The 15,997-nt window shown below is 35.8% G+C and overlaps 3 protein-coding genes across 4 annotated transcripts; 1 reads left to right on the top strand and 2 right to left on the bottom strand.

Moving 5' to 3' along the window:
* Positions 1–275: 275 nt before the first annotated feature.
* On the bottom strand, positions 276–1,129 carry LOC107431569 (protein CHLORORESPIRATORY REDUCTION 41, chloroplastic). The gene has a single exon (XM_016042527.4). It carries the CDS (start codon positions 1,064–1,066, stop codon positions 362–364), a length of 705 nt encoding a protein of 234 aa, XP_015898013.3. The 5' UTR covers positions 1,067–1,129; the 3' UTR covers positions 276–361.
* Positions 1,130–1,506: 377 nt separating this feature from the next.
* Positions 1,507–6,260, top strand: LOC107431529 (polycomb group protein FERTILIZATION-INDEPENDENT ENDOSPERM). 2 transcript variants are annotated; one of them, XM_016042481.4, is made up of 13 exons: positions 1,516–1,918; positions 2,933–2,998; positions 3,100–3,222; positions 3,729–3,809; positions 3,888–3,980; positions 4,143–4,218; positions 4,443–4,522; positions 4,594–4,665; positions 5,238–5,297; positions 5,447–5,543; positions 5,629–5,692; positions 5,788–5,847; positions 5,941–6,260. In XM_016042481.4, exons 1-13 carry the CDS (start codon positions 1,742–1,744, stop codon positions 6,002–6,004), a joined length of 1,113 nt encoding a protein of 370 aa, XP_015897967.2. In that variant the 5' UTR covers positions 1,516–1,741; the 3' UTR covers positions 6,005–6,260. The 2 variants fall into 2 exon arrangements, 1 of the variants encoding a protein (XP_015897967.2); XR_009640111.1 differs by lacking the exons at positions 5,629–5,692; positions 5,788–5,847; positions 5,941–6,260 and adding an exon at positions 4,803–4,968 and having other exon boundaries at positions 1,507–1,918; positions 5,194–5,297; positions 5,447–5,529.
* A 212-nt stretch (positions 6,261–6,472) lies between these two features.
* LOC107431706 (uncharacterized) lies at positions 6,473–15,997 on the bottom strand. The gene is made up of 20 exons (XM_016042686.4): positions 15,409–15,997; positions 15,188–15,276; positions 14,675–14,784; positions 14,541–14,595; positions 13,697–13,785; positions 13,495–13,561; positions 13,347–13,409; positions 12,853–13,023; positions 12,629–12,722; positions 12,451–12,530; positions 12,257–12,332; positions 11,878–11,921; positions 11,295–11,362; positions 10,614–10,699; positions 10,338–10,495; positions 8,929–10,246; positions 8,434–8,714; positions 7,688–7,894; positions 7,442–7,598; positions 6,473–7,011 (listed from the first exon to the last, which is right to left on the bottom strand). Exons 1-20 carry the CDS (start codon positions 15,518–15,520, stop codon positions 6,698–6,700), a joined length of 3,639 nt encoding a protein of 1,212 aa, XP_015898172.2. The 5' UTR covers positions 15,521–15,997; the 3' UTR covers positions 6,473–6,697.

Here is a 15,997-nt window from a genome sequence, read left to right as displayed (position 1 = left end):
AAAATATATATATATATATATATATATATATAATCAATTAATCATCATTAATAATTTGTATGATTTTATATTATGTTATTGTAATTATCCTATTTTTCAAAGAAAATATATCAGTGATATAACACCTTATGTGCAACTTTGAATAATTTTTTTTCTCAAAAGGAAAAAAATAAAAAAAATTCATCTTGCAACCACATAATGCAATCATTATGAAATTGGCTTCTATTGTTTTCTTTTCTTTAGTGTGTAATGTACCATTGTTGAAGTGTAAACAATTATACTAAAAAATTGTTCAAATTTCTCATTACTTGATCACCTCTGTTAGTAGTATCACATTGCTTTATAATCATATTATTAACATTCAAAAAGACAAAGCAACAAGTATGGTTTGCCTGCATCTTGCCTTGGCCTGCTCAAGCCTCTCACTCAATGTCTCTTCCTTGGCTGCAGCTTTTACCATAGCCAAGTCCATCTCCATCAATCTCAAAACCCTAAAAAGCTCAGTTATCAGTCTGTCTTCCACCTCTCCTTCATCTCTAAGCACTTCTGCTTCCTCTCTTGCTCTCTCTGCAACAATCTCACCAGCCTTTGCCAACAGCTCTTTGGAACCAAACTCCCTCCCCATTAGAACCTCCAACTTCTCCAAGAAATCAGCTATCACAAACCCTTTTGGCTTCTCAAGCTGAATCTGTTTGGTTCTCTTCCAACCAATCTCAAAGTTTGGTGGCTCAGGCTTTACAAGACCAGATTTTGATTTCCTGTCCCTGACTATTTCAGATTTTCTTCTCTTTTCAATTGGGAAACTTTCTGAACTGGTGGTGGTTTCTGAATTTGGAGTTGGGAAGTCGGGCTGTGGGGTGGGGTTTGAAGCAGAACTATTGGTACATTTGATGAAGAAGTGGGTTCGGAGAGGGTTATGGATATGAAACTGAGATGGGTTTGTAAAGGTTTTTGGGATTTGGGTTTGGAAGAGATGGTTTAGAGCGTGAGAGTTTGGATGGGAGAGAGCCTGGAGGACTGTGGAAGCCATTGCCAACTTTGGAATTGGAACACAAAACTGACACATACAAAGAACGAAAGAAAGAAAATAGAGGATAAGGCTATTTGTCTACGTTGTTGATGTAAAATAGACCAATGATGATGTAAAAATGTCTTGGACCTAACTAAATATATCATTTTGTGTTGTTTTTTCTTTTTGCCTAATTTTCTTTTAATTGAACAATTTGTAAATTAAAATTTTTAATTTCTTTTCACCATGTTAAACAATTTGTACAGAATTTATTATTATTATTTTTTTTTAAGGAAAAAAAAAGAAGATATCATTCCTACGATGAATTATATAAACTAAATCTCATTTGATATAGAATTTAAATAAGATTTCTACATTTTTGAAAAAAAAAAGTGTAATATATTACAATTTCTTTTTAAAAAAATGAAGTTCCAATAAGAAAAAAATATTTTATATATATTTAATCTAACGTAATCTGAACTCCAATTCTCGAACAACTAATTGAACAGTTTGATCTTCGTTTAAATAAATTTTGACCAGATCCACTGGGTTGATAAGTAACTAACAAAATTCACCAGAAAACAAAAAAAGGTAAAATAACAAAATTAATCAAACAGAAATACAATAAAGAAACAAAATTTACAGAAAACGTTGGAGCGAAGAATTACGAGGACTGAGATTCTTGGTCTTGTTTGGTGGTGGTAGCAAGTGGCAGCAGGCAAACGTGCGCAGATGGCGAAGTTCTCTCTAGGCAGCGAACCAGTGGTGGGTTCGCTAACACCCTCGAAGAAGAGAGAGTACAGGGTCACCAACAGGCTCCAAGAGGGAAAGCGTCCTCTCTACGCTGTCGTTTTCAACTTCATTGATTCTCGTTACTTCAACGTCTTCGCCACCGTCGGTGGCAATCGGGTCAGTTTCTCCTTTTTCCACGAAGATACCCTTTTGATCGGAAATAAAAAAAGTTGTTTTTTTTTTTTTTTTAATAAGTTACCCAACAATTGAAACCCCAAATGCGTGGTCTGTTAACTGGATATGCATTTTTTTTAGGTTTTTGCTTCGATGGGTTATTTGGTTTGCTAGATATAGTGGAACTCTATATTTTATAGATGGGGTTTGGTGGAAAAATTGGAATGTAGGAATTAGCATGCAGGCTTACGAGCTCCTTACATTCAAATTTTGGAGCTTTGATTAGGATGGTGAAGCAGAAACCAATCAATTTCTTTTCTTTTTAAATGCTTTGACCATGGTTTAATACAGTTCTTGCAATTCAATCAAGCTTAAATTTTTATGTTTATTATTTAGAAATTTGACAATATTATAATATATCGCCAAGTAAAAGGTTAAACGAGCACTTTGGAAGAAATTTACTGTGAAATAAGTATCTTGAGGTCTGACTGATTGGACCATGTTACTGCTTTTGTTAAAAATTTAGTATTCAAGCTTTGATTAGATGAGGTTTTTGCTCTGCTCATGACTGTTCTGGGTCCAATTAAGGTGAGATTCATTTGATTTTTGGTACATTAGTGGATGACTCTTGTCTAGAACTTTATTGCTAGGTACTATGTTATCTGGACTTTGGAATATTGAATAACGTGGTACAATTAGGATCGATTTAAATTTAACTTGGTACATAGCAAGATTTCTGTCTTCTGGTACTGTTTCTTAAAATATTTAGATTTCCATATGAGTCCAAAGATGTGCATAAGTTCACACCTTTGCTTATGAATACATTGGATGTGGATGGTGACGATTCAGGGTAAGAGGAAAAATGATCTAGAAGTATGTGATTCGGCATTGTAAACTAACATATCAGTCGCAATTACATACCCTGCATTATTAATATGAGTTTTTGAAACTATTACAAGATTTTCATTCCTTTATCTTAGTGCATTTCTTGCAATTGTGTTTCTTAATGTTTTTCAGGTGACTGTATACCAATGTCTTGAAGGGGGTGTCATAGCTGTGTTACAGTCTTACATTGATGAAGATGTGAGTTTCTTTAGCCATCTGTGAAGTATGCTTCTCATTTGTAGATTTATATAACTGTTTGTTTATATACCATGCGACTGTAATGCGCTTTTGTAGATCAGAAGGAAGAGTCTTTTTACACTGTGAGCTGGGCCTGCAACACAGATGGAACTCCATTTGCTGTGGCTGGGGGAATCAATGGTATAATTCGAGTCATTGATGCTGGCACTGAGAAGATACATAAGGTGTATTTCTATCCGAGATTGAACACCTGGGTGTTATACTATTGTAGTCAGACAAACTATTATATTAATAGTGGCTATAATGGATCTCTCTTTTGGCAACTAAAAAGAACCCAAGTTAACCTAGTAAAAATGTTATGTCCCATCTAGAATACCTTCACTGTTTCACAATATTTTCAAATAATTGATAATCAATATATACACTTTTAAGTTGCATTCTTCTCTGGATGCCACCGCAAAGCCAGCTTCTTATATGCTCGCTTCTTATATGCCCGCTTAATATCAGAAATAGATGCAGCCTTTGAAAGTCCCAAGATCAGTCTTTATGTTTGGTCATCTCCAAAGCTTTCTAAGCTCTTAGTATTGCTTCCCGAATATGCATTACTTGATTTTTCATATTGCTCTTCACATGTGGTATGGTGGGCTAAAGACAAAGGAAGAAAAGCACATTGGTATTCATTCTTTTGAGCACATTTGTATTCATTCTTTTGCTTCTTATGTCTGTGCAGAGCTTTGTTGGCCATGGTGACTCAATAAACGAAATAAGGACTCAACCATTGAAGCCATCGCTTGTGGTTTCAGCAAGCAAAGTGAATATACAATTTCTTTTTTGTTACTTTTACACATTCTTGTTATATGAATTTTTTTTAACATTGAAGAGTAACCAGGATGAGTCAGTTCGGCTATGGAATGTTCAAACTGGAATATGCATTTTGATATTTGCTGGAGCTGGTGGTCACCGCAACGAGGTCTTGAGTGTGGTGAGTGAAGCACACAAGAAGCTCTGTCCTCCCCCACTCTTCTTCTTTTCCTTTCCTTCACATCTTTTTGAAAGGAGAAGTATACTTTTCATCATATTTTGTGAGGATTGCAACAAATAAAAGGATCTTAGATGTTAACTTACACCATAATGATTATCATAGGACTTCCATCCTTCAGACATATATCGCATTGCAAGTTGCGGCATGGACAATACTGTCAAGATCTGGTCAATGAAGGGTAGGGTTTTGTTTTTCAGTGATTTGTCATCCTTTATTTATCTAATGAATGTATTCTTTATCTGGAAAGTTTTGTATCTTATATTCACCCAAAAAAAAAAAAAAAAAAAAGTTACTTCCAAAGTTTTTCTTTTTGTTGTTGTATTCATTATTTTCATGTCTTGTGCAGATAGTTTTTTATGAACATTTATTTTCTTATTTCTAATACAATTAACTTTCCTTCAGAGTTCTGGACATATGTAGAAAAATCTTTCACATGGACGGATCTTCCATCGAAATTTCCCACAAAATACGTACAATTTCCTGTGAGTAGCCACTATTTCTGTGAGACATGTGTTCCTTGTTTCGTTGTATCTGATTTTGCTACAATTTTCAGGTGTTCATAGCCTCTGTCCATTCAAATTATGTTGACTGTAATAGGTGGCTTGGTGATTTTATCCTTTCAAAGGTAAATTTGCTTCAACCATTGTTTGCTTGTTACTAGAAGAGAGTGAAAGGTTGATTTGTAAAGGGGAATAGTTATATCATTCATGATGAAATATTTAATTTAACATGTCAAATGCTGTTTTGCCTTGATAAAAATAGGCTTGTCTTTGGGGATGTCAATCTTGGTGGTTAAATTACAGTCCTCCAGGTAATTTGAGAGGGCAAGGAATTATCAAGAAACTAATAGCTGAAAAGTATCATGTGGCATGTTTCATTTGTGAAAATATTAACTTCTTGTCATTATTTGGATCAAACTTAAAGCAAGGTAAAGAGTAGTTGCAATTTTGAGTACTAAGCATGGTCTATACATTTCGTATAATTGTATAAAAATTTTATAATTGAATGAATGTCATATTTTTCTTTCCAACTGATTGACCTAACAAATAATTTTTTAATATTGTTCAGAACAAAATATTAGATTACAAGCATAATTAAAAATTATCACTACGTACTTTTGCTTTCTCATACTGGTTTTAGCTGGATTTCATAGACTGACTGATGCTCAAATGACTGGGTTATATTGCGACTTCTCAGAGTGTCGACAATGAAATTGTGTTGTGGGAACCTAAAATGAAGGAACAGTCTCCAGGGGAGGTTAGATTTCATAGTCCTCAATCCACATCTTTTTCAAAGATTCTGTTTTCCATGAGTGCTTTTTCTTAACGGACCTTTTCACTGATTTAGGTTGATTGTGAAATCTAACTTTTCAGTTACTAAAATTTTTTTTCATTCTTTCCGTTTAGGGAACAGTCGACATCCTACAAAAGTATCCAGTTCCAGAGTGTGATATTTGGTTCATAAAGTTCTCCTGCGATTTCCATTATAATGCTGCGGCTATAGGTAATGCAGTGCCTTATGTTTCATATAAATTTTTATCATACTTATTTCACTACTGTAATTGTCTTACTTGTTTTACGTCTACCAGGGAACAGAGAGGGAAAGATTTATGTTTGGGAACTTCAATCCAGCCCACCAGTTCTTATTGCAAGGTTGATCCGGTTTTGACTTTTTTCTGGATGTTCATGCTAGGAGTTGCAATTTCTGTGTGTTGCCATTGTTTTCTAACAGTTGCACCTCTTTTCAGGTTGTCTCATACTCAGTCAAAATCTCCAATAAGACAGACTGCCATGTCCTTTGAAGGAAGGTGAGTCCTGAATGGTTTCGTTGTATGTTGTTATATTTATTAAATACATCGACATTTAATAATATTCAAGCTTGCCCCTCTTGTATGATGCAGCACCATCTTGAGCTGCTGTGAGGATGGGACGATTTGGCGCTGGGATGCCATGGCGACTTCTTAGTGTAGCTTGCAATTGATCTCTGAAATGGGTTTTTGATAGTATTTAGTATTAGAGAAACCTAGACGACATTATGTAGCATAAGATAAAAAGAGTGAAATTCGTTTTCAATCCTCAACATGACCCTCATTTGTATCAAAATTATCTCAGTGTGAGGAATTTTATTTTATTTATTTTATTTTTTTTAGACTGTAACCAAAACATGTGGACTTTCCAAGAATGAAATTCATCCCTCAAAGAGTGACTTTTACTTATTTGATACTACGACCAAGATTACAAATTTCAGTTCTAACAATTGCCTGTTACCTATTCAGTACATAAAATTTTCCCTAGTTACAATTATAGCATATCTAGCCTCAAAACTTGAACATGAAAAGGTCAGTTACCAGCAGGAACAAAATTCCAACAGATTGTACTATATTGATAAATGCCTACTATATTGATAAATGCCAATGAAAACTCACATAAAAGTGAGGAGCAGTAAATCTAGGTATATTCCAAAATTCTCACCAGGTATATAGGCACTCATTACAAAATTTCTTACTACAGAAAGAGCTTTGCTTTTCTGCCTGCTTGGTACATACATTGGATTTGCATTTGTATCTATCTATATACAGAAAAGAATTGGGTAAACTATATTATTGGGATCCTTTTTATCCCAAAGTTTTACAGAAAAAATGGCAATAGAAAGGTGAACTAAATTTGAGTCCTCAACCGCATCAACAAAGTATTCATAGATTGAAGTTTTTGAGTAAGTTGTTTGATGGTGGCAAGATGCTCCATGGAAGATTCTGAACCACCCAAGTTGGTGGTAAGAACAGCACATTTAGCTTGTGAATCTGTGATTGCCTCCTCAAGCAAAGCAACTGTTGATTCCAAGGTTGAATGTGGGCTTTCACCAGCTAAACTCAATGATGGAGGACTCAATGGCGGAGGGAGCCCACTACTGTAGACACTATTACTCCTGCTAAGCTTTTCTTGGGAGAAAATCTTATCAATTCCCTCACTTCCTGCAAGTCATTCATTTCATAAATTTCTGACAGCCAAAGAAAACATATGACGACAATAACATAAGGGGAGTAGGAAAATTCTAGAGCAAATCTTATGGCTACATTTGCCACAGTAGACCTTATGTTTAAAAGAACTTGCATCAGAATTCCCCAGTTCCCACATAAAAGGACAAGAGTAAAAATCCAATTCAAGTTTAGTGCTTAAGCACATAATAAAAAATATAAAGGATTGAACTCCTAAAACCAAGACTTAAAATTCCAACAATCCCTATCCATATTGACAAAATAAATGCAGTTATTTTCCTGTACAAGCATGGCTCCTCATGCTTCCAACCAGAGTATATTTAACCTTAGGACCTCAGCAGATATAACGACTACTCCTGATCGGAATTTTTAAAATTATACATCCTCTCATGAAGATTTAACATACCAAGGTTGCTAAGTTGATTCATGGCTGCCTCGCCAATAGATCCCTCCAGCTTCAGTAGCCGCAGAATTCCAACAGTAATTCGGCCCATTGAGTCAACTTCGGATTTAAACAATAAAGCAAGGTGCTGTAATTCATCCTTCGTCACTATCGCCTCAATCTGCAGAGGCAAATGCGTCATAATGCAATTTTGGTATTGGGGGAGGAGGCAGCAATTAGCGCACATCTGGAAGTAAAATTTTTAATTACCGGTTGTTTAACTGAGAGTTTCACATTTTCTACAATCCACTTCACCATTTCCTCATCAACATTATCCTCTGATATTACAACTTGAACTTCAAGATTGATCCCTCCAAATGTTTCAGAAGTTTCTCTAATCCCATTTGCAGGTGAGATGGCTGAATTTATGCCCTTTTGTGCGTGGGGCTTCATGGTCTGCAAGCCTTCAACACCAAGCTGCACAAACTCATAAAATGTATGATCACAAAAAAGATTTCTATGACTACAAGGATGCGGAAAAATGAGAAACAACTCATACAACCCCAATTTGTTTATGTTAAAAATAAGATAGTTGGGCTAGTGACAACTTAACACAATACCATAACCTAGTTATCTATAAGTCTTGTGTCCAAATCCTGCTGGCCCCCACTTGAAATTAATTAGTTGTTCTGCAATTTTTTCAGAAAAAGGATTGCAATGATATTTGTGTTTGGTTATTTATGGAAAACCTAAACTATATCTCAAGCCATCCAAAAAAACTAGCTGACTTTTCAGGAAGGGACATTTTATGCTGTTTAATTAAATAATTCAAGATCCCATTTTATGAGGCAGGTCAATTTTTTCTTCAAATACATCTGATGTCATTCTGCATTTATTTTCTTTCAGCTATGTGTTTTAACTGGCTGCCTAAATGAAGAAAGGTATAAAAACTTAAATGAGGCATATAAAAACATACAAGCACACAACCCCACACTAATTTATGAGTATATCCTTACCGTAACCAATTCCACAGGATATTTCTGTATTTTATTTGAACTGCCATTCAACAAATGCGTTGGACTACTTTTCGCTTTCACTTGGAGATTCCGAAAAGATATGTGCCAGCATCTCTCTTCTCTGCCCACATCTTCATGATTGTAAAACCACCATCTTTCTGCCATCTCATGTTCACCTTCAAGAGCAAATAACCAGTTTTTCAATTCTACAGAGACATCCACATCATCTGGCTTTCCCAAGTGCAAACCACCATTTTCACTCCCCCCTCCTGAACTTCCACCTATAGACAAAATTGGAAAATTAAGAAAACTACAATATAAACAACATAAACCTATATAATTTACAGTAAAGGACAAAGACTAGCACAGCTTCTTATACACATCTAGCATGCTTGCACCATGTGTGTGTGTGTGTGTGTGTGTTTGTTAGTGTGAACAACATGCACACACATGTTTTGATCAATTAAAAGTTATCCAAAATCTTTTGTTCCATACCATCTTCCGAACCATCAATAATTAGAGGTGATGTCTTAAAAAGTTTTGACAATGGTCCTGCCTGTAAGTTATCTAGCCCTTTGGAGAGCCCCTTCCCAGGACCACCATCAGGTCCAAGTATTCCAAACCGATGCAGCAAAGCTTCAGTATAATTCATTCCTCCACCCAGGCGGATGCCCGAAATACAAGCTGACACGTTCAAAGAATGACACTCTGCATCTACAGCATTCAATGGAATTACATGTACCACACTAATATCTAGAAATGGATCAGCACTTAATTGACGGTTTCTTCCCTTGTATACCCAAAGAACAGCTTTTAGCTGAGGGTGTCCATTCCCACTCAACAGGACACCATTGTCTTTAGAAGTTAACACTGTGCCATTCTCATGTGCCAAATTTCCTTCAGTGTCAACACAATCAATCTCAATATTATCCCAACATAAAGTAGATGAAACAGCAATTGCACCACCAAGGGTTCTATGAGTAACTCTAATGAAAAGATCATTCCCAATAAACTGTACTAGAGGCATTCCCTGAATATTCATAGAAGAAGACTCAAGAAATCTAAGCTGAAGATTTTTCACTGCTAAACTTACTCCTGCATCGCTGGGAACCTTATCCATCAGCCTTCCACTAGAAGACTCATTTCTCTTTGGCCTAGTATTTTTTCCAACAAGTACAATCTTTTCACTAACTTTTCCAAAGTATGCATAAAGATCAAGGACAAAAAATAACTGTTCAACTGACGTGTTGGACAAAAATTGTTCACAAGCAACTCCCACCCTCATAATACCACCCGGTGGTGGAACATCAATTAAGGGGCTCCCATCAGCAGTTACCATAGCTACTTCCACACAAGCATCTATCAGTTCCACACATCTCCACAAGCCTGACACTGAGTCAAGAGAACTCTGAAGCCCAATTAATCCAGTATGTGTTTCAAGAGACAAGCTAAGCTGAGAAGCCCTAGCAGTCCATTTCTTCTGGCTAGCATCAACCGGTTGACCTTCCCAAAGGCAGAAGCAAGCAGGATCCTTCTCCAGGCTCAGTAATCTTAGTTTTAGCAAAGGTGACTCAGAAAAGAACAAGTTCTCAATGTAGAGCCTTGCCCCAGCAAAGGAGTTTGACACACCATCCCCATTGCCAGTAGAATTACTCAATTGGACTGGGTCCAAAGGAACACTAATATCTAATTCCTTGAGAATGAAAATGAAGTAATTTACAGAAAAATCTGGTAAAACTACACCAGGATTGACTACGACCCCATCAGCTAGGAAAGAAGATATCCTCAAACAGGATTCCTCCTGGAGATGAATCTGATCATAAAATGGGAAGATTATACTTTGAAATATATTTAAAATGCATAAAAGAAGTACAAATCTAATCATAGAAATAACTGATGCATACCATAATCGGTTGACAGTTGATTACTGTTTGTGAAGCAAAACGTGGTGGAGCTGGAGAGGGCTTGATCTGAAGAGAATAGAGGCACAGTAAAGGGACACCCACAAATAACTGCCACTCTTGTTCTCCCAAAGGATATATGGGAGGGCAGAATTCCTTAGCTGTCCACACCAACAAATCATGAAGTTCAACACTGAATGACAGACTGAAATCTGTAATACATACACAATCACTAATTTGCATTCTATACATAATACATTATTAAAATTTAACTGATACCAAAGTCAGGGACATTAACAGGACATTCTGAAGCGGCATGCATTGATGGTTGCACTAAGGTGCAAGGAGGCCGTGAAAAGGTATCCCTACATTAAAGCCACCAAAGATCAAAATTACATTCTAGTTATGATAGCAAAAACTCAAATCTGAAGCCAGAGGGGGGGGGGGGGGGGGGGGGGATTAAGGCAGGCAACTTCTCCAAACTATTTAAAGTTTATCAAACATCCAATCTTTTATTTTCACAATAAAGAAATGTTAACTAGTTTTAACAATGATACTCTGGAACTTGAGAATACATAGACATCAACATTCTTTACAGATTTGAATAGTTCTAGAGAGTATATATATGAATCAGAAAGGTAGCCAACAGATCGTTCTAAATGGGTGAAACTCAATTGCGCCGTATTCTCTGTAAAACGCGGTAAATAGTCAAGTTCTAGATATAGTGAACATATGCTTCTTGTAACCAAATCACATTGATAAAGTTAATGTGATAGTAGTACCAAAATCAATTAAGAAATAAAAATGCAAGCATAAATGTTGACACAGCAATAATAAAATGAAATGCTACAAGCAATTAAACAGACTCAACACCTAACAGAACTCTAAGAAATTGTTGTTCGGATAATATATTAACCACATCCAAGTGTCATGGGAAGAGTTATAATGATTCAAACTTACCTTAAAAACACTCCACCAATCATAACCTTGGTCAAGTTATTGTCATTTCCTCCATCAGAAACACAGGCCTAAAAAAAAAAAAAAAAAAAAAAAAGAAAAAAGCAGCAGACCGAAATAAGATCTTGAACTTCTGAAAAAAAATCAAATGAAAGTGACCCACAATCATGACTGATGCATTTGAAGCAGACAGATTGAATATGTAAGGTTTTCAATAAGACATGGTAAAAACTACTTAAGAGTTACTAGTGGAGCATCTTAGAAGTTCTTAAGTCCATGGATTTCATTTTGTAAATAAATCAAGCTGGTAGATTGGAAACATAAGATTTTCTTTTCCTTTATGACTAAAGCCATGACAAGTCCGATTATCTACAAGGGGCATATGTCATTTGCATTGTTTTATCATATTTGTACCACCTAGCTTGGTAATACAAAATAAAATCAACTTTCTTGATTTCTAAAGAAATAGTTGTAAGGAAACTCAGGGTCAATCCTTATTTCGCTAGAAATATTACAGAACTCGCTAACACATAAATCTTTTGCATGAGAAACTGGAAGAAAATAAATTTCCAATTAGAATAAATACCCGAGAAAATAAGAGAGACTGCATCAAAAGTTCAAGCTGGAATTCTGCAAGTAAATTGAAACTGTTATAAAATGTTTAGAAGAGAAAAATGTGTTTTGAGAAATTATGGACCAAAAGCAGGATGTAACAAATCATACAAAGCCTTATTCTTGAGTGCATTGCTTCAGCCACATGGATCCTATTTTGCTACAAGTGTGTGCGTGTGTGTACATTTTTAGCATCTTTTAATTGTATAGCATTATTTGTTAAGACCATATTTTTTGCCGATATGTGTACAGCTAAACACATATACTTTTTGCCTACATATATGGTTATAATTTAACCATTGGAGATCATTAGATAAACAATATATAACCAATCTTCATGAAAAAGCACAGACCAGCATCTTTAATGCAGAGAAATACATGATCCACGACAATAGAGACTAGAGAACGCCCTGCCGCATGAGTGGATCTCTGCAAAAGTCCCAGGAGAGGTAGGGAGGGGGAGGGAGGGAAAAATAAGTTGGTTGAGATTGTTGAAAACAAATTCATAACATAATACATTATGAATAAAGTAAAGGCTATCAAAAACCTGCTGAGCCTTCGAATCAACATCACCCCTATTTAGACAGACATATACTCCCGTTAAAAAGCGGAGAAGAGCACGTAATCCTGCCCACATGATTAAGTTCAGTCCCTTGTAGTGTGTCACTTTGTATACCGCATACTCAACTCAATACTTAAGTGACTAAATGCAATTCAATACTTACCAGGTTCACTTAATGCTGGGCAAACTGCTTCTGTAATATGTAATTGAACCTCAAGCCCAAGTGGACTGTTCAATTCAGTTCTTTGCACTGTAATCTGGTCATAGTTAGAACATCAATCACATTCAGTTTTCCACAAACACTCTATGTAATGCTGCCTACATTAGAGGATACAGAAATTAAGCATAACCACCAAGAATAAACTTCAAATGAAAGATAATAATTACATAAGCTTGTCCAGATATTCCTTCTATAAAACGCTCGCCACCAAAGAAAACTCGTTTTGCACCATCATCATCTCTCTGGTTTCTTCCCTCTTGAAAACGAGCGAAATTATCATCCATGAACATATCAGGATGAGGCAAGAGATCAATGGATAATGATTCCCACTCAAGTTTCTGGTGAGAAAAGAATAAACAACATTAAAATTATCAGAAAGCAATGAAGAATAGGCACATGCTAAACAAGTGAGTTCAAAACACATGTAACCATGGTTCAAGCAGTTGAGGAAAATGTAGGATCCCAAGCCCTAAATTCCACCATGTAAACAGACGAGAAAGAAAAAATACATATATATATATATATATAGACAAAAGGTAAAAGGAAACTGCCATCTGACATACAGAAATATTACTTTTGAATACATATATATATATATATATAAATATATAGACAAAAGATAAAAGGAAACTGCCATCTGACATAGAGAGTAGAATATTACTTTGAATACATATATGAACTTTTTGTTAGTGGAGAAGTCTCGTGCATCCTTAAGATTTACAACCTGTTAACAGAAAATTTGATCAAATATACAACATAAGTTAGGAATGTGATCAATATATTACTTACAACCATACTCAATAAATTACCTGCCAATTTTCATTAGTTGTATACAGCAAAAGATTGCGTATGGTTATAGATGCAAGAGGTGATGCCCTGGGGATAGAAGAAAATAAGATAAGAAGAATAGAATTAAGACAATGGTTACATGCTGTACACAGCAATGCATGCATTTTCTCTACCATATTTGAATATGCAAACAGGTAACTAGAATTGGGTATCAAGCATTACCAAGTAGCCCCTCCTTGGCGGCGACCACCTCCACGAGTTTCAAGTAGAAGATTGACAGTCTGAACCTCTAAAGTCATTCCATCCGCAATCTGAATTACTAAATAAGGTAAGTACATAACTTCCAATGCAACTATCTACACCCACATACATGTCATAGCAGACAAGCCCAGACAATACAGTGTTCTTAGGCTGGCTGATGCAGAAAACATTACTAGAAAGAAAAACTAATGAACTTAACCATGAAACATTATCATACACTAATAACATGCCACTTAGAAAGTTGAGTCGTATAAATGAAACACAAGAAACGGGACAAAGGCTCAATGGCGTGAAAAAAGAACTACCAAATGATTATTTAAATTCTAGTAATTAAATTTAATATTAAAAGAAAATAAAGATCTTTAAGCAAGCTGGAAATAATCAAGTGAAGTTCTTTAAACTTGGCAATAAATTATTCAAATATTATCATATAAATGCACTTAGATGAGCATTAGTATATGGTCAAAGTATTCATAACGATTCTATGTTTTAGCATGTATAATGTATCTCAGAATCTCATGTTTCTTCTGCCTCGGTTGATAAGAATAGAGTTTAGGAAGTATACTATAAGAGACAAGTTTCAAAATATTATCATTCCCACCGCTTTTTATCTTTTTCAAGGACACAGCCATCCATAAAAGTATTTTTAAAAGATCATAAATTTCTCGCTGCCACACACAAACTGAATGTATTGTTGCTCGCACTGGTTCTTAGTGCAAAGCTGCATTAAAGGGAAATGGAATTGCATTATTTGCATTCCAAAATAACATACAACAGTTTGACTACACAACACATATAAGATAACCTTATCAGCAAATCCATAACCGCTACCCTTTGCAAGGCTGGAGGATGAGTGGGAACTGCACAAAAGAAAGCAAGCATAAGCAGGCTAAACATTAAACCTCAGACATAACCTAAAGCAAGATGAAGCAACATTACCTGCTTGTGCTTCTAGATTCATCTGCATCCGGATTCTCCTCCAGCACCAAATCAAGTCTATCAATTTGTACGACAATTGGCTCTACTTGTACATAGCTCACGGATGGCAGCTATAAAACAGCACAAATCTACGTCAACAACTAGTCATCCATAAATTGAAATAACAATAGAATTCATTTAATTTATATCAGCAAACCCATATTGGAAACTAGCCATTGAAAAACTAGTCAAAACCTTTATCCTCCAAAAATTTTGATACCCAATGGATCAAGATATCTAAATGGATTACTTCCTATAAACTCTATTTATATTAATGTAATTGTCCAATGATTTAATTGAGCTAACAAGTCATTTTTGTAGTATTTCAGATACAATTTCAGATTTCATTGTGTAATCAAATATCCTCACAATACTTAGCATGCAATCAACAAATAGAACACTTCTACAAACATATATGAATCATTCAAAGACAATAATAATATATAAAATAATTCCACATTAACAATGACGAACCACTATCTCCAATTTTCCAACTCTTGCCGACGTCACATTCAGCGCCGGCGGCAATCCCATGCTCGAATGCAGAGCATCTCCATTTATATCTGCCAAATTCAAAAACAGAATAAACAAATTTCAATCCCCAATCAACAATTAAATAATCAAATCAAAATTACACAAAGCTAACCAAATTAAGTTAAAAATAAATAAATAAATAAATAAACCGAGAAGCTTACCCAAATTGGAAAGCTGTGCGGTCCGACCATTCAATTTGAACTGGTCTCTGGAGAAAGATTTCAACCAGTACTTGAGAGTGTACTCCAAGGCCCGAGCCAGTATCGATTCCATGGCAGTTCAAACAAACAACAACAACAACAACAACAACAAGTTGCAGAGAAAAACTCCTAGAAATCTCTCGGCGAATTTCTAGAAGATACAACCCCGCTCCGATACACCTCGGATCTAAGATGAAAATGGCGACGCCTTTATTCGGGTTCGGATCGAGAGCTCGGGTCGGGAAGCAGTATCAGCATTTGGGAGTTGGTGATTTTTTTCTGAGTGGGGAATGTTTTCCCTTTTTCCCCTTTTTCTTTTGCCTTCAGGTGGAAGATTGAAGAGAATCTCAGGACGGTAGAGAGAGAGAGACACACAGAGAGAGGAGGTGGGTGGCACGTGCAGAGGACGAGTGTGCGTAACGCTTGGCACGTGCGAATGAGGTGGAGTGGTGGTCTCGGATCCGTCGGAAAAGCAAAGCGCCAGTTTTGTGTGTCAGAGGGTGGATTTGTCGGCGTGCCCTCGTGTTTGTAAAAAGTAGTTTTAAGGATT

Source organism: Ziziphus jujuba, chromosome 1 (genome assembly GCF_031755915.1).
Source record: "Ziziphus jujuba cultivar Dongzao chromosome 1, ASM3175591v1".
NCBI classification, from domain to species: domain Eukaryota; kingdom Viridiplantae; phylum Streptophyta; class Magnoliopsida; order Rosales; family Rhamnaceae; genus Ziziphus; species Ziziphus jujuba.
Note: the sequence above shows the minus strand (reverse complement) of the source record. Positions and strands in the feature narration are given on the sequence as shown.